The 19,366-nt window shown below is 52.5% G+C and overlaps 5 protein-coding genes across 5 annotated transcripts, besides 34 other annotated features; 4 read left to right on the forward strand and 1 right to left on the reverse strand.

Annotated features, from left to right (window-relative positions):
• Positions 1-665: 665 nt before the first annotated feature.
• Positions 666-743: a microsatellite.
• On the forward strand, positions 685-4,820 carry PVX_081240 (replication factor c, putative). The gene has a single exon (XM_001613473.1). It carries the CDS (start codon positions 1,210-1,212, stop codon positions 4,495-4,497), a length of 3,288 nt encoding a protein of 1,095 aa, XP_001613523.1. The 5' UTR covers positions 685-1,209; the 3' UTR covers positions 4,498-4,820.
• Positions 1,071-1,090: a microsatellite.
• Positions 1,272-1,300: a microsatellite.
• Positions 2,087-2,116: a microsatellite.
• Positions 2,303-2,322: a microsatellite.
• Positions 2,515-2,573: a microsatellite.
• Positions 3,718-3,743: a microsatellite.
• Positions 4,263-4,298: a microsatellite.
• Positions 4,482-4,511: a microsatellite.
• Positions 4,821-4,858: 38 nt separating the features above from the next.
• Positions 4,859-6,266, forward strand: PVX_081245 (hypothetical protein, conserved). Its single transcript, XM_001613474.1, has 4 exons — positions 4,859-5,280; positions 5,444-5,547; positions 5,787-5,861; positions 6,067-6,266. Exons 1-4 carry the CDS (start codon positions 5,119-5,121, stop codon positions 6,176-6,178), a joined length of 453 nt encoding a protein of 150 aa, XP_001613524.1. The 5' UTR covers positions 4,859-5,118; the 3' UTR covers positions 6,179-6,266.
• Positions 5,042-5,115: a microsatellite.
• Positions 5,267-5,289: a microsatellite.
• An 833-nt stretch (positions 6,267-7,099) lies between the features above and the next one.
• Positions 7,100-7,121: a microsatellite.
• Positions 7,122-7,624: 503 nt separating this feature from the next.
• Positions 7,625-7,747: a microsatellite.
• A 186-nt stretch (positions 7,748-7,933) lies between these two features.
• Positions 7,934-13,038, forward strand: PVX_081250 (kinesin, putative; the record flags this gene model as incomplete). Its single annotated transcript, XM_001613475.1, has 5 exons — positions 7,934-11,950; positions 12,122-12,190; positions 12,341-12,463; positions 12,654-12,809; positions 12,931-13,038. 5 exons carry the CDS (start codon positions 7,934-7,936, stop codon positions 13,036-13,038), a joined length of 4,473 nt encoding a protein of 1,490 aa, XP_001613525.1.
• Positions 8,553-8,577: a microsatellite.
• Positions 8,837-8,906: a microsatellite.
• Positions 9,123-9,144: a microsatellite.
• Positions 9,204-9,236: a microsatellite.
• Positions 9,245-9,287: a microsatellite.
• Positions 9,355-9,422: a microsatellite.
• Positions 9,663-9,692: a microsatellite.
• Positions 10,690-10,709: a microsatellite.
• Positions 10,782-10,809: a microsatellite.
• Positions 11,312-11,358: a microsatellite.
• Positions 12,222-12,268: a microsatellite.
• Positions 12,570-12,594: a microsatellite.
• Positions 12,904-12,933: a microsatellite.
• Positions 12,961-13,074: a microsatellite.
• A 144-nt stretch (positions 13,075-13,218) lies between these two features.
• Positions 13,219-13,260: a microsatellite.
• A 610-nt stretch (positions 13,261-13,870) lies between these two features.
• On the forward strand, positions 13,871-14,452 carry PVX_081255 (Hemoglobin and proliferation regulated protein HBR1, putative; the record flags this gene model as incomplete). The annotated part of the gene is made up of 1 exon (XM_001613476.1): positions 13,871-14,452. One exon carries the CDS (start codon positions 13,871-13,873, stop codon positions 14,450-14,452), a length of 582 nt encoding a protein of 193 aa, XP_001613526.1.
• Positions 13,877-13,907: a microsatellite.
• Positions 14,453-14,610: 158 nt separating the features above from the next.
• Positions 14,611-14,648: a microsatellite.
• Positions 14,649-14,752: 104 nt separating this feature from the next.
• Positions 14,753-14,791: a microsatellite.
• A 537-nt stretch (positions 14,792-15,328) lies between these two features.
• Positions 15,329-16,894, reverse strand: PVX_081260 (transcription initiation factor TFIIB, putative; the record flags this gene model as incomplete). The annotated part of the gene is made up of 3 exons (XM_001613477.1): positions 15,329-15,904; positions 16,203-16,657; positions 16,825-16,894. 3 exons carry the CDS (start codon positions 16,892-16,894, stop codon positions 15,329-15,331), a joined length of 1,101 nt encoding a protein of 366 aa, XP_001613527.1.
• Positions 15,974-16,003: a microsatellite.
• A 1,187-nt stretch (positions 16,895-18,081) lies between the features above and the next one.
• Positions 18,082-18,112: a microsatellite.
• A 249-nt stretch (positions 18,113-18,361) lies between these two features.
• Positions 18,362-18,468: a microsatellite.
• Positions 18,469-19,366: the final 898 nt, after the last annotated feature.

A 19,366-nucleotide genomic window follows, 5' to 3' on the forward strand; every position in this document is an offset into this window, starting at 1 on the left:
TGCGGAAGTGCGTCCCTGAGGAAATGCGCCACTGCGGAAATGCATCACTACGGATGTGCTTTACTGGGAAGTTTCCTTTTTTTTTTTTTTTTTCTTTTCCCCCATGGGTTTTACCTAGGTGTATATACACGTGCGTACGTAAAGGGGTCTACATAAACGCCCATTCCGTTTGATCACCCTCCAGCTGTTCCCTCTTCACCGCTTCAAACCCAAATGAGCGTCTCCCCTTGTGCGAAAGGGGTCCTCCACAACTGTGTGAAGGAGAGCCCCGCCTTTCCCACGCCACGACTGGTCCGCTCAGAAGAGTGGCTTGCACCAAGGGGAAGCAAACTTCCAAGCTGGGAAGTTCAGCCGAAAGAAGCAACTGATCCTCTTCTTTTTTTTGCGAGTGTAACGCACGTTTAGTAATTCCCAAGGGGGGAGGGGAGGACTTAAAGGCCGCTTTATTTTTTTCGCGCATACCCAAGTGTGCACGTGTGCATCGCGCAAAAAAAAAAAAAAAAAAACAAAAAAAAAAAAAAAGCAAATATGGTGAGGGCAAACTTATGCATTGCGAACGTGGGCCGACTAGGCGAACATCCCCCTCAGGCGCTCCAAAAATTGGAGAGCGGAACCGCAAAAAGGGAGTGACATATTCGAAGCGCCTTTCAGGAGAGGCATTTTATTTTTATTATATTTTTTTTTGCTCTTCCCGTCCCCACCGCTCCCCTAACGTACACATGCGACTCTCTCCCATTTGAATTCCCCCCCTGGCGAAAGACAAACGGGAGCACGGCGAAGGTGTAAGGGTCCACCAAGCTGCAGAGCACCTTCTTGAGGGATAAAAGTGCCCAAGTGGTAGGTCGCCGTTGGGTGAACAACCTCGCCGCCTTCCCACACCGTGGCAGGTGCCTTCTCTTTTTGCGTTTGTGCAAATGTGAGGAGGTGAAGAAGTGAGAAAGCGGCGAATCGACGAAGCGACGAAGTGAGGAGGCGACGCAGCGGAGGGGAGCACTTCACTCAAGGGAGCTACTCGGAAGGCCGGCCCCAAGGCTGCCCACGAGCAGGCGGTTCATCCCCTTCGGTTATACATTTCCCCTGGTGAGCACCCCAGCGGTCGTTTTAAGAGGAACAGGGGTCCCACCTTCCCGCAGAGCGGTGTCACTACATAGTGGTATCACTACAGAGTGGCTTCACCACAGAGTGGCCTCACCACGGAGTGGCGCCCCCATGAACTTCGGATTCAGCGGCATCGACGAGCTGAACGGGCTGGACAAGGCCCTCATTGAGGAGATCGAAAGGGAGACGAAGGGCGCGGGGGACAACAAGCGGAAATTTGACGTGTATGATGAGTACGAATTGTTGCTAAATAAGAAAAAGAAAAAAAAAAAAAAAAACGAGCAACTGGAAAGGAACCCCATCTTAGCAGCCAAGGGTGGCCTTGAGCAGCCCCCCCAGGTGAGCTCACTCACAGGATCTCCATTCAATAGAGAATTCCAGAACCACTACATTTTCAATGACTACCACTTCCTGAGGGAGTACGTTTATAAGAACAACTTAACTACGGACGATATATTTTTTAAGCCCGAACAAGTGGAAGCTAGATCCAGAATCGATTGTGCCAAATTGGCTAGCAGTAATGCAGACATCGATGAGTACCTCAAAATTTACGACTGCAATGATATTTACCCCCCCGTGTATGTGAAGAAGTTGGCTGGTGAGGGGAAGCGGCTGGGGGGAAAGTACATGGAAGGTCTGGCCGATGATGCGGAGGAACACCAGCAAGGCGGTGGAAGCTGCACGGGGAGCCCCTTCCTGAGACGAAACAGCCAAGGGTTCAGAAAAACGCTGGAGAAGGTCCTACGGGAAATTAAAGAAGAGGAGCGGCAGCGGAAGGAGAGGAGGGAAAACCAGCAGACAGAGTTGGGCAAAGCCCACCAAGAGGAGGGAAAAACGGAAAAGAAGGAAACCCCCCAAGCGGGGAAAAATCTGAAGCCGAAAAAGTGCGTCAATTTTGTGGAGAAGTACAGAGCAAAATATTTTTCTGAGCTTCTAACAGATGAAGCCATCAACAGGGAAGTCCTCCTGTGGATGAAGCAGTGGAGCGAGCGAATAGGAAAAGGGCCAACCAGCTTGACATCCACACAGGGAAATGAAAGAAACGAGGAAGAGGAGGCCAAAAAGAACAGCGAATTTCAACGAATCTTACTTCTGGGCGGGTCAGCAGGAAAAGGAAAAACAACCCTAGCATATGTGGTCGCGAACCATTTTAAATTCAACGTGATTGAGATAAACGGAAGTGATGACAGGAATAAGGAGACGCTAATCCCTCTGGTGGAGTCCATCGTGTGTAACAACTCCATAGGGTCTAAACCTAACATATGCATCATCGACGAGATCGACGGCCTGACGAGCACGCAGCAAAATATCGAAGCGGTTATGAAGTTCCTTACGAAGAAGGACAGGAGGAATAGGAGCATCATCCGGAGACCAATCATTTGCATATGCAATGACATCTACCATAAGAGTCTTAAGGAGCTACGAAAGATAAGCAAAGTCGTTGTGGTGGAGAGCGTGAACCACGAGATGCTGAAGGGGCGAATCAACTTCATCTGCGAGCGGGAGGGCATCAGCATCGGCAACGAGACGGTCAACAAGTTGGTGGACATCTGCAAGGGGGACATCCGGGCGGTTCTGAACACCATCTGTTTTCTCAGCATCGGCGCGGTTGGCGCTATGAGCGGCGGTGTTGGAAGCGGCGGTGTTGGAAGCGGCGGTGTTGGAAGCGGCGGTGTTGGAAGCGGCGGTGCTGGTGGTGTCGCTAGTAGCGCTTCTGGCAATGACCCGCTTCTTACCAGCCCGGGGCGGCCCCTCAAGCAGAAGCGCAAGGTGCCCATCAGCATGGAGCTGCTGAACGCCTACCTCTTCTATAAAGACGCAAACAATAACTACATGGAGCTGCTGAACCTGATTTACGTGAAGAACAAAAACAAAAAAATAATAAAACGGTTGCTGGAGGAGTGCCACCAGTTCTTCCACCGAAATTTGGCCAACGAATATAACTACCTCCAATCTTATTACTATGTCTATGATAATCTGATGAATGTCCCTTTCAACGATTTTGACTTTTGCAAGCTGAGTTACTGCCTGGATTTCCTTAGCTTCTGTGATACCCTGGAATTTAGGCAGAAGCAGAATTTGAGTTACTCTCTCCAGAAGACCCTCTTCTTCGTTGTGTACCTCTTCATCCTTATCATTCACCTGAACATGAATTCGCATGTGCAGTACATCCTCATGCACAACAGCCACAGCAACTTTAACAGAGCGAAGCAGATGAGCATGCGACAGATGAAGGACAATTTCTTAAATGAGAGCTTCGGGGCTATCACTTACAAGTACATATACTCCAAGCATTTTTTCTTTGAGACTGTCAATTATATTTTTTCCTTCTTCTACATGAATGGGTTCTTTTTTAGGAACGTCCACCTGTGGGGAACGGCTAGCTACTTCAACGAGTTGGATGCCCCCAAGTATCTCCTCGTCCCCTACCACTTTAATAACGTCAGCAAGATAAAGCTCTTCTGCTTAAAGCTGCTGCACCTGATGACTTTGTTTAACGTCTCCTTCACCAACGTGTCTGTGTCTTCCTCCTCGCTGGGGCCCTTTCACTTCGGCGCGCCCAGGGCTGGCCACTCCGCAAGGGGGCAAGCGGTTGGCAATTACGCAGTTGGTGGTGCCGCTCCTGGTGCCGCTCCCGGTGCCGCTACTTGCGAAGCGGAGAAGGCGTACGTGTTCGACCCGCACGTGGAGGACCTCCTGCTGTTCGCGGAGAAGAGGGAAAGCGGCTACCGGCAGCTCCAGCAGGCGGGCAAGCCCCAGACGGCCTCCTGCCAGGCGAGCACCTTCCACTTCCACACCCTGGAGAGCTTCCTCACCAACACCGTGTGCGAAAAGCTAAACGAATTGAAAAAGTGGATAAACAACCAGTCGATTTATTTCAACGAGAAGAAGAAGCAACCGAGTCAAATGCAAGTCATTAAGACCTCCTCCAACAAGATGAGCAAAAAAAAATTTGAAGTTAGCTACACCCCCAATTTTGAAAAATCCCTAACGGATATCATACTGATTGCACACCAGAAGGGGTACCGCAAGGCCTTCTCTTTTTATTTCCCAAATGAAGTGGCTCAAGATGGCGTGGGTTCTACCTCCGGAAGGGTAGATGCGAAAACGGGTTCTACGGATCAACAGGCAAAAGGCGCACGAACTCCCGGGGCAAACCTCAAAAATGAGCAAAACATTTTGAAGACCAAGATTTTGCACAACACGGGAGATGCCGCCCTCACCATCGCAGACCTCGTTAGGGAGGAAAAGAGCTACATGGACCGCACCATCAATAGGCAAAAGGAAATTTACTTCACGGGCAAGTACGTCAAGACCAAGGGCTACTACAAGAACGTCGAGGAGCGCTGCAACGCGGTTCTCCAGCCCCTCCACTTCTGCGTCTTCCAGGGGAGCTAGGCGGGGTTAGCACGGTTAGCAGCGGATGGCGGGATGGCGGTGGTTATCATGGCTAGCAGCGGATGGCGGGGTGAAAACCTTTTAGCCGCTTTTTACCACCCCTAACCCTTCTAATCACTCTGACCGCCCTGTTTCCCCATTTCACCGGGGCGCCTCTCAAAGGGCCCCCCACAGGGCACCCAATTCGAACAGCCCCCTCCAACTGGCACTGCGTAATTTCCCTTTTTTCGGTTCCGCCGCTCGTCGGGGAGTAAGCAGTATGTAGATGTAACTTCGCGAAGGGGCGATATGTAAGGAGTCACCTTCGGCTCATCACACCGGTGCGCAAAAAAAAAAAAAAAAAAAGCGGAGGAAAGAAAGCGAAAAAAAACGAAGTAAAAAACGCAGCAAAAAAAGAGGGAAAACACGGAGGAAAGGAATCCCCTATGTGCGTGTAAATCACCGTGGGTCGCTCCCCCCCACTGTGTGTTCTCAACAGAGCGGGAGAACTCCCCGGGTTTAATTGGCACACTGCTTGGCGCGTCACTCGCTCGAGTTAGCCATTTCGGTGAGATTGCCTAGGTGTGGCGACGTAGCTGTTGAGTTCGGCTCTCTATCGAACGCGATGCTACGTCAAACTGGATGCTTCGTCCAACCCGATGCTTCGTCACACCGCGCTGCATATCCGAGCCAACCGGGAGGAAACAAACTGCCAAGATGGGAAAGAGCTGCAACGCGTTTGACCTCTTCATGCACCAGTACATCGTCAAGTACAAGAGCAGCAAAGTGTGTTACCTCTGCAAGGTGATTCGCTCGGGCCCGTCAGTGCCAGCAAAGCGCGCACACAAGTGTATGCGCGTGTGTTGCTGTGTGGATGTGCACGCGGATGTACATTTGCATTTACATGTACAGGTACATATACATGTGTATGTTTTTTTTTTTTTTTTTTTTTTTTCCCACTCCTCAGAACAAAGTAACCGCCAACCACGTCGAAAAAATGGAGGACGTCTGCCCCCAAATGTGGAGGCACTTGCACGGCCTCACCATGCAGCCCCAGTGCCCCCTGCAGAGGTGCCAAAAAAGGAGAAACAGAAAAGAAAAAGAAAAAAAAAAAAAGAAAGCGCTCAAATGAGCAGCGTCGTAAAAACTGCCCATGTTCGTTTGTTGGACCTCTCATGTGTCCTACCTGCACACCCCTTACGATGCATTTAGAACCGATTACCTCTTTGCAACACGTTGACGCTTCGCTCGGGTGTATCCCCCCCTTTTCTCTGCCACACCGCACACCTCACGTCCTCCCCCCCCCACAGCTTTGGCCAGGTACTGCGTGTAAAAGACCTACGGTTTGAGGAGCTCGAAAAGTACAGGGACGCCCTGCAGCGGAAGTAGGTGGCTCAGCCAAACGAGAGAGGAGAACAACCGGGCGGATGAGCTGCTGAGCGGATGAATAGGCCAAACTCCCACACAGAGGGACGCAAAAAAGGGTGCCCCCCAATGGCAGGCTACATTTATCTACGCCCCATTATTAGACGCCCCCCCAAGGGAAGAACCCAACCCAACCATTTGATCCTTTCCTTCTTTTAACCTAAGCGGAGGGAGGCACATTCCTCCCTGCCACCCCGACTCTGCTCAACCGTTGCTAATCAGCAAAGAGGAGGACCTTCCCCCCAAGATGCCTTTCACTCTCCCGGCTTGCATTTAAAAAAAGGAGCGTTTTATTTATTTTATTTTTTTTCAACTTGGCGAAGTGCCCATTTCGCACGGGGGCAGTTAAGACAGTGGGAGCAGCTCAAATGGGTTCCTGTAGGTCAGCTTAGAAGCAGACGGTGGGCGGCACGCAGAGAGGGGGGCGCCCACAGGAGTGGTGGCCGTGGTGATCTGTGCGGTGGTGTAAAGACACCTGGACCCTCCTTTTAACAACCCCCTCCGCTGTCTCATTCAACCCAAAGGAATTTCTTTTTTTTTTTTGGTCTCTTTCCTGCACGTCTCTTTAAACTCTCCCTTTCGGTTATCCCCCATGGGTATGATGAGTGCCCGTGGCGTCCCACCCATCTGTCTCACCTCACCGTTGCTTTGTTCGTCACCTCCGTGAAAAGGATCCCCCTCGCCGACCAGGAAGTGTGGTACCCCTCTTTAAATGCACAGGGTAAAATTTGCTTATCTTCCAAAGGGGAGGCACCATGAGCATAGGATTTTCCACTTCGTTCGTCTCAAGGAGCAAGCGTATGCACCATTGTAGTTAAAGTTGGGTGGGTATTTTTTCCCCTCTTTTTTTCTATTTTTTTTGCTCTTTTTTTTCCTCTTTTTTTTTTCCTAATTTTTTTTTTTTTTTTCTCGCCTTCGTAAAAACCGCATTACGCGCAAAAAGTGCACACCCCGTGTGTTCACATTTTCTCCATTAAAAAAAAAAAAAAAAAAAAAAAATAGCAAAAGAGAGGGAATGACGCAGGCAAGCCGAATGAGAAGGAAAGGGAACGCGCCAAATCCGTGCACGCACCAGTGATTCTCTCCCACCTTGTCAAACCGCTCATGCGCGAAATGTGCAAGGGTGAGCGGAGGGAAGGACCAATTATCTTCGCGCCTGTCCGTGTGTACGCACACCCATTCATGTGCATCTCTGCATCCGCGAGCAATTCTCATTCGATTTCGCTCTCCCCATTTGAAAGTTGCCCCCTCGAAGTAGAGGCGTTTAACGACCACCTTTTTTAGACAAGGCACCTCTCCCTCAAAGCAGCAGCAGAGGTAGTGGCAGCCCCGCCTTTGAATTCTCCACAGGGGGGGTTCTGGCCAAATGAAATGCGTCTCTAACCTAAGAAGGTTACTTAGCGGGAAAAAAATTACTTTCAAATAGTTTAAGAAAAGAAGAGCAGTCGGTACTGAGCCTATGCACGGGTTTGGTTCACCCCTGTTCAGTGCTTGCTTACAGTTAGACGCGTGTTTTTTTTTTTTTTTTTTTTTTTTTTTTTCTTCCCCTCGAGCGCTCGCGAAGGGAGCGGTACACCTCGTGGTGGAGTCCGCATGCTACACTGAAGGAGCAGAATCGCTTAACAGGCAGAGAGAAACACGAAGAATTGCCTGCCAGAAGAAGGCCTCCTGCGCCTGTTCCGCTATCTCTCCCTCCATCTATATATCTCTCTCCCTTAGGGCTAGCAGGACGTCCCACTTCTGCAGAGCGCCTTCGCAGGGGAGGTGTCCTTTGAGTTCGCCGCAACGAAGCAGTGAACCACGCCTCAGAGTAAAACCTACACACGCAAGGGAGGTAAAATTCAGGGGAACCGATATATTCCTGCATGCCAGCATTTCCTCCTCCGAGAGCTCTTCCACTCCTGCTCTAGACTCTCCAGTCATATGTCGATTCTCCTACCCCCTAGCATGACCCCGTATTAAGATCAAGACAGGGGGAAAAAAAAAAAAAAAAAAAAAAAAAAGAAAGAAAAAAAAATGCATAACTGTAACGATGAGTAACAACGAGCATGGGAAGAGGTCCGATTCTATGGACGAGTACGAATGGGTCCAGGCAGAAATTGGCGAAACCAGCAACGCTACGAACACCGGCTGCTTTGCGTCCGCGTCGAAGGAGGCGCAGGAGGACGTGTGCATATCTAACCGGACGACGGAGAATGGCAACGAGAAGGAGGAGCTGGCGGGTGGGTACTTCTCCTCGTCGGATGGGTCCGCAAGGGAGTGCTACGGGGGGGCATACCAGATAGGTGCCCACCAAAGAGGTGGCGAAGAAAGGAGTGCCTACCAAATGGGTGCCCACCAAAGCGGTGCCGACCCCACCTCGTGCAGCCCCGCCGTGCCACATAGCCTAGTCGCTCCCCACTTGGAGGGGTGCTCCGAGCCCCCCCTTGACGGCCCCCCCCACGGGGAACCAAAAAACTGCGGCGGCGTCAAAATATGCATCAGCAGCGTAGGCGGAATGGGCGGAGAGCCCCTCCCGGATGGCCCCGAGGGGGAGGGCTCCCCTCAGTGCTACGACGAGAGGATGCTTTCCCCGGTTTATCGGGGCGAGGGGCACCCCGCCGCGAGGGTGGCCAAGCGGGACCTCCCCAAGGAGATCACTAAGGAGGGCGCTAAGGAGGGCGCTAAGGACGCCGCTGAGAACGCCGCCAAAGACGCCGCAAACACCGCAAACGCCGCGAACGCCGCTACCAACGCAGTGAACGAACTGATGCGAAACATAAGGCAGTTCAACCACTCCATGCAGTCCATATCGTCCACCAAGGACGCGCTCTTCCAACAGAACCTGTCCAAAATGTATTCAGAGCTTGCATCTACCAAAAATTTAGAATCGCTCAGTGGGTTCTATGAGGAGGTTCCCCATAGCGGAGCCACAGCGAAGGAGGGACAAGAACAAACCACACATGACTCACCAGCGGGGAAAGAAGTAGACAGCGGCGCCAACATGTATACGAGCACTTACGACGATTGGGTGAGCCAAACTAACTACGCTGATGAGAGGGACGTGCAAGGGAGGAGGTACTCCACGAATGAGATTAGCCCTCTACACTTGACGAAGAAAAACTCCAGTAGCATTTCGTCAAATCAGTGGGAGCAAATGAAGAGGAGCTTCTGCGACATTGAGCATAACTTGATGCACCTGAGCAGGGCCAGCATGGGCAGTGCCGCGGTGGGTTCGCCAGTGGGAGCCGCCACAGTGGGTTCTTCGCCGATGGGCAGTGCCGCGGTGGGTTCTGCGCTGATGGGCACTGCACCCATGGACGCCGCTGCAATGGGCTCTGCGCAGATGGACCCCACCGGGGGGGCCAGCTCCCCCTCCACCCCGAACCTCTCCTACGCGACGCTCGACATGGACAGATGGAACTCCTCCACCGAGTTCTTCCCCACCATGGATTACACGGTTGTCCAATCGAGGCACATCAACTTGGAGGTCAGGGGCTCCCCCAAAGCAGCTCCTCTTAGTGCCGCCTCCCCCAAGGTGGTTCCCCTGGCTGGCACGTCCCCCAAGGCAGTTCCCCTAGTTGGCACTTCCCCCAAGGTAATTCCCCTGAGCGCCGCCTCCCCCAAGGCGGTTCCCCTAAGTGGTGCATCCCCCAGAGTAGCTCCCCTCAGTGCCGCCTCCCCCAAGGCGGTTCCCCTAAGTGGTGCCTCCCCCAAGGCGGTTCCCCTAAGTGGTGCCTCCCCCAAGGCGGTTCCCCTAAGTGGTGCCTCCCCCAAGGTGGCTCCCCTCAGCGCCGCCTCCCCCAGGGCCAAGCTCACCAAGCTGAACCTCGGGAAAGCCAACAACCTGCAGAGCAATGCGTTCGCCAGGGAGGAGGAGATCCTGAGTGGGAAGGCACCCCCCAGGGGGGATAGCGGCAAAAGGGAGAGCGGCAAAGGGGAGAGCGGCAAAGGGGAGAGCGGCAAAGGGGAGAGCGGCAAAGGGGAGAGCGGCAAAGGGGAGAGCGGCAAAGGGGAGAGCGGCAAAATGGAGTGTGGCAAAGTGGAGAGCGGCAAAGGCCAAAGCGCGCTGCCCAAAACGAAGTCGCCCAGAAACGTGGCGAGGGGCGCGTCCAGCAAGGCCATGGCTAGCGCATCAAAAACCGTAAAGGTGAAAAGCAAAGCGACAAGCGAGACGACGAAGACGCCCAAGATGGTGAAGCGGAACAGCGAGGGGGGCGGCGCTGCTGGTGCAGTCAAGCCAGAGGGAAAAACGAGCACAGCCCCAGCTTCTTCAATTGTTGGTGCCATCACTTCAGCGGTGCCGTCTACAAATCAAGGGGCCGCTTCCAACGTACCGCACCCAAACGGGGGGTCGCCAACGCACCAAGCCGTCCCCACCTGTGCAAGACAAACGAACAAAAATGAAAAAGGGGGTTCTGCAGAAAAGGATCTAACATACAACATGAACGTGGTCATCAGATGCAGACCAATGAGTGCTAGCGAAAAAAACGAAGGAGCAAAAAATGTAATAAAAATTCTGGACAACAAAATGATAGTGCTACTAGATCCTTCAGATAACTCAGATAATGTGTTAAGGCAAAATAGAAGCCGGGAGAAGAAGTACGTTTTCGATTACGTCTTCGATGAGACTAGTTCCCAAGAGGAGGTCTACAAGAACAGCGTCAAGTGTCTCATAGATGCAGTGATTGGAGGGTACAACTCTACAGTTTTTGCTTACGGAGCTACAGGTGCTGGAAAGACGCACACAATTATAGGGCATAAAAATGAGCCCGGAATTATGAACATGATTTTGAGAGACTTATTTGACAGAATCAAAATGGAGGTGATGAATGAGTACAAAGTGAAATGTTCCTTTATTGAGATTTACAATGAAAACATTTGTGACCTGCTGAACCCGTCAGATGAGTACCTAGATGTGAGAGAAGATCCCATAAAAGGAGTTACCGTCTCGAACATCTTCGAGGTCTGCACCACATCTGTGGAGGAAATCATGGAGCTAATACATACCGGGAATAAAAATAGAACCCAAGAACCCACAGATGCAAACAAAACAAGCTCTAGAAGTCATGGTGTCTTACAGGTTATCGTAGAAGAGACAGAAAAGGGACAGGGGATCTACCAACAGACCAAGAGGGGAAAACTATGTGTAATTGATTTAGCAGGAAGTGAAAGAGCTAGCCAAACGAACAACAAAGGAATGAGACTCTTAGAAGGAGCTAACATCAATAGGTCTCTCCTAGCCTTAGGGAATGTCATCAATGCTCTAGTGTCTAGAAGCAAAGGAACAAGCAAATCTAATTTTATACCCTTTAGGGATAGTAAGCTCACTCGGTTGTTGAAGGATTCTCTCGGGGGAAACTGCAAAACGGTGATGATCGCCAATGTGAGTCCCTCTCACCTCTCCTACGAAGATACACATAACACCCTCAAATATGCCAATAGAGCGAAGAATATAAAAAACGTAGTCACCTCCAACGTGGTGGTGGTCAAGCAGCACCTCACCATGTACATCGACGTGATTGAAAAGCTGAAGAGCGAAATTGAATTCCTAAAGGAGCAGCTGCACGAAAAGGGGAAGATGAACGAGTACATGAGCTCCACCTCCACCACCTTCGACTACTACGACCAGCTGAAGGACTACGAGCGCAACTGCTCGCGGGAGGAGCTGCTCAGCATCATCGCCGCGTTGAAGCGGGAGAACCAGCGCCTCCGGATGGGGGAAGCGGTGGAGGCGGCAGATGCGGGGGAAGCGGCGGAAACGGTGGAGGTGGCAGACGCGGTGGAAGCAGCAGATGGGGGTGACGCGGCAGATGCGGCAGACGCAACCACGAACCAACGGCAGCTGAGCGACTTGAGAGCCGTGAACGAGAAGCTCTTCGCGGACAACAAGAAGTTCCACGAAAAGCTGCAGGAGTACATGCAGGTCTCCCACAACCTGCGCCTCCTCAACGAGGAGTACAAGCGCCAGATCGACGCCTTCAAGGCCATCATGCACAGCAGCGACGCCAGCCACGTCCAAATTAGGAAGAAGCTCGACGACTTGCGCAAGAAATACGACCAGCTCAAGGTTTAGCCCGAGCGGTGTAGCGGCGCGATGCAGACGCCTCTGCCTGCAGGCAACCCCCGCGGGGGAGTAGCGGTTGTTAGCGGCTATTAGCTGCTAGTAGCGGACTGTCTGCCGCCGTCCCCCCACCTTGCGACCGCCTCGACAGACGCGACGCCACTTGCCCCCTCCCAGGAAAGCACGGAGGATAAAGAAAACGACGACGTGTTCGACAAATGGAAAAGGGAACTCACCAAGGTAATGGTAATGGGGGCGCTCTCTAGAGGTGCCTCCACACTGCTCCCCGGAGGTGCTTCCATACTGCTCACCCGAAGTGCCTCCACACTGCTCCCCGGAAGTGCCTCCATACTGCCTACTCCCTTTTGCTCCTCCCCTTTGCTCCCCCCCACGAAGGTGCTGGACGAGAGGAAGAAGATAAAGGCGGTCATTCTAAGCGTCGAGAGGAGACTCATCACGAACAAGGAAGTTGGGGAGGGTTCCTTTTCCGAGGAGGACGTCCGCGCGCTGTATGAAAAGGTAATTTGTTGGGCCCCTCAGGGGGGGGCAGAAGTGGGTATACCAACCGCCCCTATGCCAACCGCCCCTATGCCAACCGCCCATATGCCAACCGCCCCTATGCCAACAGCCCCTATGCCAACCGCCCCTATGCCAATCGCTCCTGCGCTGCGAACACCGCTTCTCTGCAAACCACTTCGCCCCGCCGCAGAAAAGCAAAATGGACGAAGAGCTGCAGCGGAACATCCTGCAGACGAACGAGCTGCTGAAGGAGCTGCCCCTCCAGATACGAGACGAAAAAACGAGAAACTTCCTTTTCCTGTTTTACACGAACAAGGTGCTGCTGCAGGAGAAGGAGGAGCTGCAGGTAACTTGGGCTCGCTGCCATGTACGCAGTCATGTATGCCGCTATGTATGTAGCCATATGCGCAGCCATCTGCACTACCACTTCCTCCCCCGCCGCCTCCCCCGCCGCTCCCCCCGTGCAGGAGTTCTTCGAGCTCTCGTCCACCATCATCAGCCAAAAGGAGAAGCAAATTAGCAGCCTGAAGGACCAGCTAAAAATGACCGACGCGTGCACGCTGCTAAAGATGTGAGCGCCTCGCTTGGCCGGAGAGGGGCGGCTCCGCCCACCGGCGTCGATGTGTACCTACGCACGGGCATCCCATTTTGAAGAAGCAAGGAGGAGCAAATGTGTCTTCTCCAGCGGGCGAAACGAGCGAAGTGCTTGCCATGGTTGCGGTCTCCCCAATGGGAAAAGTGGCCTAAGCGCACTGCACTCTGCTCCCACTCCGCACAAAGAAGAGCCCCCTTGCACCCGCTTTCTCCTCGCACCGCTGCTTCGCCCACATGCCGTGCGGTGTCGACACCCAGCGTTGACACTTTTTTTTTTTTTTTTTTTTTTTCCCCAACATGTGCACAACTGTTCGGCGTCGACAAGCGTCCACATGCGCACGAGGGGGCAACCGCGAGCAACCCCGCGCATGCAGTTCGTCGTGCCACATGTGGTTATGTCCTTCTTTCCTATTTTCTGCAATTTGGTTTGATTTTTAAGGCAGGGCGCCGCAGGGGGTAGCCGCTGCGCATTCGTAGGGGCGTTCTCATGTGCATACGTAAATATGTAAATATGTATTTATGTATATATTTTTTTTTTTTTTTTTTTTCTCTTTTTTCTCTCCTGGCATCAAGCCTTTGCACAGTTCAACCTTTTTCTCTCAATCCGTTTTGGAAGATCGAACAAGGCGAGAATTAAGCAGCTCGGTTGGCGGTGACTAACAACGCAGCGGCAGGGCGAACGCCGGAGAGGTTATCCCCAAGGTGGTTCTCCCACTCCCTTACGTGCCACTTCTCAACATCGCCCACTCCTTTAGGGGCCACTTCTCAACATCGCCCCCCCACTGCTGCGGCTGCGGAGGCCGCCGCTCACCGATGAGGAGCCTGCCGAACATCATCGTGACGGGCGTGCCCGGAGTGGGCAAGACGACCCTGTGCGAGGAGCTCGTGGAGGTAATCAACAAGGAACTGCAGGAGGGCCAACAGGCAGAGCCAGCTAACCAAATGAAACACCTGAACCTGTCAAAGGTCATCAAAGAGGAGAGGCTCTACGAAGAATTTGATGACCAACTAGATGCCACCATCTACAGTAACGACATGGTGAATGAAAAAATGGAAAAACTAAAATTAGAAAATGGGGGATACATCATCGATTTCCACGACGTAGATTTCCTAGAGCAGAAGGAACTCATCGACCACATCTTCTTATTAACCACCTCAACCAACAAGTTATATGAACGACTGGAAAAAAGAAATTACGCAAAGGAGAAGATAAAGAATAATATTGAGTGTGAGATATTTCAAGTGATAAAGGAGGACATCCTGACGTTCTACAATGACCCTTCCATCTTCGATGAGCTGGGGAACAACGACATGGAGCAGTACGAGAGCAACCTGCAGCTGATCAAGGGCTGGGTGCTCTCCTGGGCCAAGAGCGGGGAGGCCCTGCCCCGGTGAGGTTCCGCAGCGGTGAGGCACCCGGCAAATGGGGGGACCGCTCCAGGTGCACGTACTACATCTGCGAAGAAGTCGCCGCTTCCCTTCCAACGCGCCGCTCCCCTTTTGACGGCCCCGGCCGGACAGCCAAGTTGCCCCGTTTGTGCTTTAAAGCGCCGATTTTTTCTGTACCATAGGGGTGTTATTCTGCCCATTCTGCGTATTTTCCCTACCCTATTTTGTCTACACTATTTTGTGTACACTGTTTTTCCTACACTGTTTTTCCCATGCTACTTTATTTTTCCCATTTTATGGCCGCTCCCTAATTCGAACGGTTGAATTAAAGCAAATCGTCGAGACAGCGCGAATTGTGAATTTTGTAAAAAAAAAAAAAAAAAAAAAAAGAAAAAGAAAGAAAGAAAAGAAAGAAAGAAAAGAAAGAAAGAAAAGAAAGAAGGAAAAGAAAGAAAAATCCTCGCTCCTCCATTCCACCTGTTTCAATGCCACGCCGCCTCACCACACCGCCTCACCACACCGCCTCACCACACCGCCTCACCACACCGCCTCACCACGCCGCCTCACCACGCCGCCTCACCACGCCGCCTCACCACGCCGCCTCACCACGCCGCCTCACCACGCCGCCTCACCACGCCGCCTCACCACGCCGCCTCACCACGCCGCCTCACCACGCCGCCTCACCACGCCGCCTCACCACGCCGCCTCACCACGCCGCCTCACCACGCCGCCTCACCACGCCGCCTCACCACGCCGCCTCACCACGCCGCCTCACCACGCCGCCTCACCACGCCGCCTCACCACGCCGCCTCACCACGCCGCCTCACCACGCCGCCTCACCACACCGCCTCACCACACCGCCTCACCACGCCGCCTCCCCCCTCACTTGTTCCTCCTGCGGCGGTCGTCGCTCAGGTACTTCTGCCGAAGCGAGGCCAGCTTGGAGTTGTTGCCCACCAAGTAGTAGGCGGGCAAAATGTAGTCCGCCGCGCTGAGCAGCTCCTTAAAGGTGGTCTTCAACGTGTTCGTAGTCACTCCACACACAGCGGCAATTTGCCCGATGTTCGGCAGACTCAGGTTCTTCTCCTCACTTGCGTTTAGTTCTGCGATGAGGTGAATGGACCCCCCACAGAGCGAGTTCAACCGATGCGACGTTGTAATTAGCGTCGTGGCCTTCTTCACCACATACTCAATTGCCTCGATCACATCAATAGATAATTGCAGCCGGTTGGATAGGGTAAAAATTAGGTGCGAGATATTTTCGTTGTAGACGAAGGCTCTGGAGGGGAGGATCTTCTTCAGCTTGTTTATGGTTTTGCCCAGGTCCTTCTCCTTAAAGGACCGGTCGAAGGTGATCAGCTCCTTGATGCTCTTGATGTGCCCCGCCTCCCTGCAGGCCAGGTACACCACGGCCAGCATGTTCAGGTTGTTTATTCGGTTCTTCAGCTGCTCCATCTCCTGCGGGGGTGGCGGTGGGACAAACGGGGTGAAACAAACGGAGTGAAACAAACGGAGTGAAACGGAGTTTGAAGTGGGGCGATGTTATAAGTTAGAAGTGGTTAGAAGCGAGACGGGGTCAGACGTGACGCCAAGTTTGAAGTTATCCGTGCGCGTGTACGCATGGGTGAGAAGGCCGCTGGGGAGGGGCACCGGGGGGAGAAGCACCACCCCGACTGCTACACGGCATCCCACTCTCGCTTCGCTCCGATTCGCTTCTCCGCGCTTCGATTCTCTTCGCTCTCCCCTGCACACCCACCTGCAGCTCCTTCGTTATCTCCTTCGCCCGCTCAATCACATTGCTACGCAGGAAAAACGTCTCGCATATAAGCTTCAGGATGTTGAAGGCGGCCAGCAGCGTCTGGTCGCTCTTGTTTATCTGCGTCATCATATTCAGGTGCTGCAGCTTCTTGCTCGACTTGATGAACGTCGTGCTGGTCAGGTTGTTTTCAAACCAAATGTCACTCACCTCCCCCACTCGGTTACGATCATTCGACTTCATCTGCCCATCGCTGTGAAAGTTCCTCCACTCTTGTTCCTCCGAGAGGATGCGGCTCTCCAGGACAAGACCACAGCCATTACATATCTGCGTCCCTTCACTGTTATCGCATATAACTATTCCCTTTTCTTTGCAGTCTGGGCACGTGTCGTTCCTCGAGCTCCGGAAGGATCGGAGCAGCTTCCGCTTCCCGGTGTGGCTCTCGCTGTTCGCGCCTGCGGGGGGGGAGCAGTAAGCACGTTCGTCAGTGGGGAGGGCCGCGTTCTATCGGTGGGGGGAGCATCCCAGAATAGGGGAGTTCCCACTATGGGAGTTCACACTAGGGGAGTTCACACTATGGGAATGCCCCACCAGTCAGCGCCCCCGCACACGCGAGCGTTACCTAAGTTCAGCGGCGTGGGCCTGTCATTGTGGGAACTCAGAGCCAGCTTCTTGTTGTGGAACGATGACATTTCCGCGGATTCATTTTTTGGGCTCGGGCGCTCCTCGCTCCGTTGGTTCACCCGACCGTTTTCCCCTTAACCGCTTGCTTCTCAACCGTTTGCTCCTCTGCTAGCTATCCCGCGTGAAGTTGCACAGCCGGTCTTTATCAAGGGTTAACCAGTTCGATGGCCAACGGATCGCAAGCGTCTCAACCTCTCCTTCGCGGGAGTGCCTTCGAGGGAGTACCCTCTCGCCGCTACACCGGGGGGCAACGCGCCAACAAGTGAACTCTGCGCAGTAGGCGTGAACCCCTTAACGCTGCGGCACAAAGGGAGGTCGTCACTTCTTGCAGTTGCTGCTCACCGCAATGGGGAAGAAAACACGAAAAAAAAAAAAAAAAAAAAAAAAAAAAAATACACAAAATGCGCAAAATGCGCAAAATACAGAGAATGCACAAAATGCAGAAAATACCAAATGAACGTCCCTTTGAAGATGGTGTGTTCACCTTCGTGGTCGTGCTCGAGAGGGCCGGGCCGGACAGAAGGAAAAAACGGACTTAGTGAGCCTTCACTGGGTTACGTTTCACCTTATAGAAGATTGCGTTTTTTTTTTTTATTTTCGCTAAGTGGGGCTGGCACTTTGGGATGGGTCGAAGGGGCAGGCCGCTGGGAAGGATGCGGCACGCGAGGAGCGAAAAAGGTGAAGCAAAGCTGTTGCGCAGTTGCGACAAAGCTGCGGCAAAGCTGCGGCAAAATTGGGACAAAATTGGGACAAAACTGGGCCCAAACTGGGACAAAGCTGGGCCCAAACCGGCCAAAGCTGGGCCCAAACCGGCCAAAGCTGCGACAAATCTTCGACGAAACTTCGACAAACCGCGACAGAAGAAGCGGCTTAGCAAACGTACCTCTGGAAGTGACTCAACTGGGGAAAAAAAAAAAAAAAAAAAAAATAATAAAACAAAATAAAATAAAAAAAAGAAGAGTCGCATAATATGTTGCATGGCAATTGCCACTGCAAACCAAATTGTCACGGGGCACTTTTTTGTTCCTGCCATGCTCGCCTCGTTCGTCAAGCAACTTCCCCTCCCCGATCAGAACTGCGCCGATTTTTTTCCCCTTAAATGGGGGAGGCACTGAGCAGTTGATGCATATGTACATGCGTGGAAATGTTCCCCTACGCTCCATGTGCCATTTTTTGGGGGGATGGCATGCTCAATCGGTGGGGGTAACCAACCAGAGCGAAAAATTAAGAGGTTCCATTCGAGGAAGTTCCCCCTCCCCCGCGCAGTGCCAGGCAACGTGATGGGAGGCATATAACTTTTTTGAAAAACGAGAATGGCCAACAATTACCACCTGCATGCTCCACACAAACGATCAGCACAACCGTGTGAACGACCTTTTCCTCCCTACATCAGAGTGAATGTCATGCCAGGTGCAGATATACACCCAGTCGCTCACTCGAACGTGCACAATACATAAGCAGCATTCATAGGCGGGTAAGTTTACCATAACCGCTGCACTTGTGCCTCTACATGTGTTTCCCCCGCCCATCCTCCATGAACGGCGCTACTGACGAACTGACGAACGAACGCTAGGAACTGAAGGGGAACTCTCGCCAATTACAAAAGTGGCCCATGTAAGAGGAGGAAGAGTGTACCTGAGGGGGTCGCCTTCAAAAGAGGAACGTAATCCAACTGTGCGTAATTCACAACAGGGGAGCGGTCACAACAGTGTGAGGGCCGACCGAAGCGGTGCGGGTTGAAAAAAAACTTCCACTTGGGGGGAGTCACATCGCATCGTGGGGCTACTCCCTTCCACGCGATGCATTTTGGCACGGACTGTCCTAACGGAGAAGCGTTCGTTCGAAAGGGAATTCACATGAATTCACATGAATTGGCATGCTGCGCGCAAATGTGGATGCGTAGGTAACTGTGAGGAAGTGAGCACGTACACATATAGCCAGCTCGGGGAGAGTCAACATTTGAACGTATGTGCTCACACACACATGGCAAACGTTTTTGTTCCCCTCCCCAACTTGCCATTTACTTCCGAGGCACACCTCTGCTTAATGGCCCACCTGTTCAGCGAAGTGGTGGGGGCATACTTCTCCACAACTGATCGCTTAAACACTGTTGCCTTTCAAATTGTAAAAAATGACAAACGCGTTTTCGCCTGAACAGGCAAGGGAATTTTGGGGAAAATTGGAAAAAAAAAAAAAAAAAAAAATAAATAAATAAATCAGTAGCTAGCTAAAATTTTTGGCTACCCAGAGGGCACACACACGTGACGCGGTTACAGTGCCCACATCGCTGCTCGGGTCTGCCGCGCTGTTGGGAGCGACGGGGGGGAGGACCCACGTTGGAAAAAACGCATACGTTCGAGTATACACATGTGTCCATATATATATGTGTGCACTTTCGCGCGTGTGGGTGGCTAGCCGGCTACATTACTGCCCAACTAACTAACTAACTACCTAACCATGCATGTCACGTGCACACGCTG

Source organism: Plasmodium vivax, chromosome 2 (assembly GCF_000002415.2).
Source record: "Plasmodium vivax chromosome 2, whole genome shotgun sequence".
Classification (NCBI taxonomy): Eukaryota; Apicomplexa; class Aconoidasida; order Haemosporida; family Plasmodiidae; genus Plasmodium; species Plasmodium vivax.

Coding starts and splice junctions, on each gene's coding strand:
- PVX_081240 (XM_001613473.1), top strand. CDS start 1,210: ATGAACTTCGGATTCAGCGGCATCGACGAGCTGAACGGGCTGGACAAG.
- PVX_081245 (XM_001613474.1), top strand. CDS start 5,119: ATGCTTCGTCCAACCCGATGCTTCGTCACACCGCGCTGCATATCCGAG. Junction 5,548..5,786: donor CCCCAGTGCCCCCTGCAGAG/GTGCCAAAAAAG, acceptor CCCCCCCCACAG/CTTTGGCCAGGTACTGCGTG. Junction 5,862..6,066: donor AGGGACGCCCTGCAGCGGAA/GTAGGTGGCTCA, acceptor TTTTAACCTAAG/CGGAGGGAGGCACATTCCTC.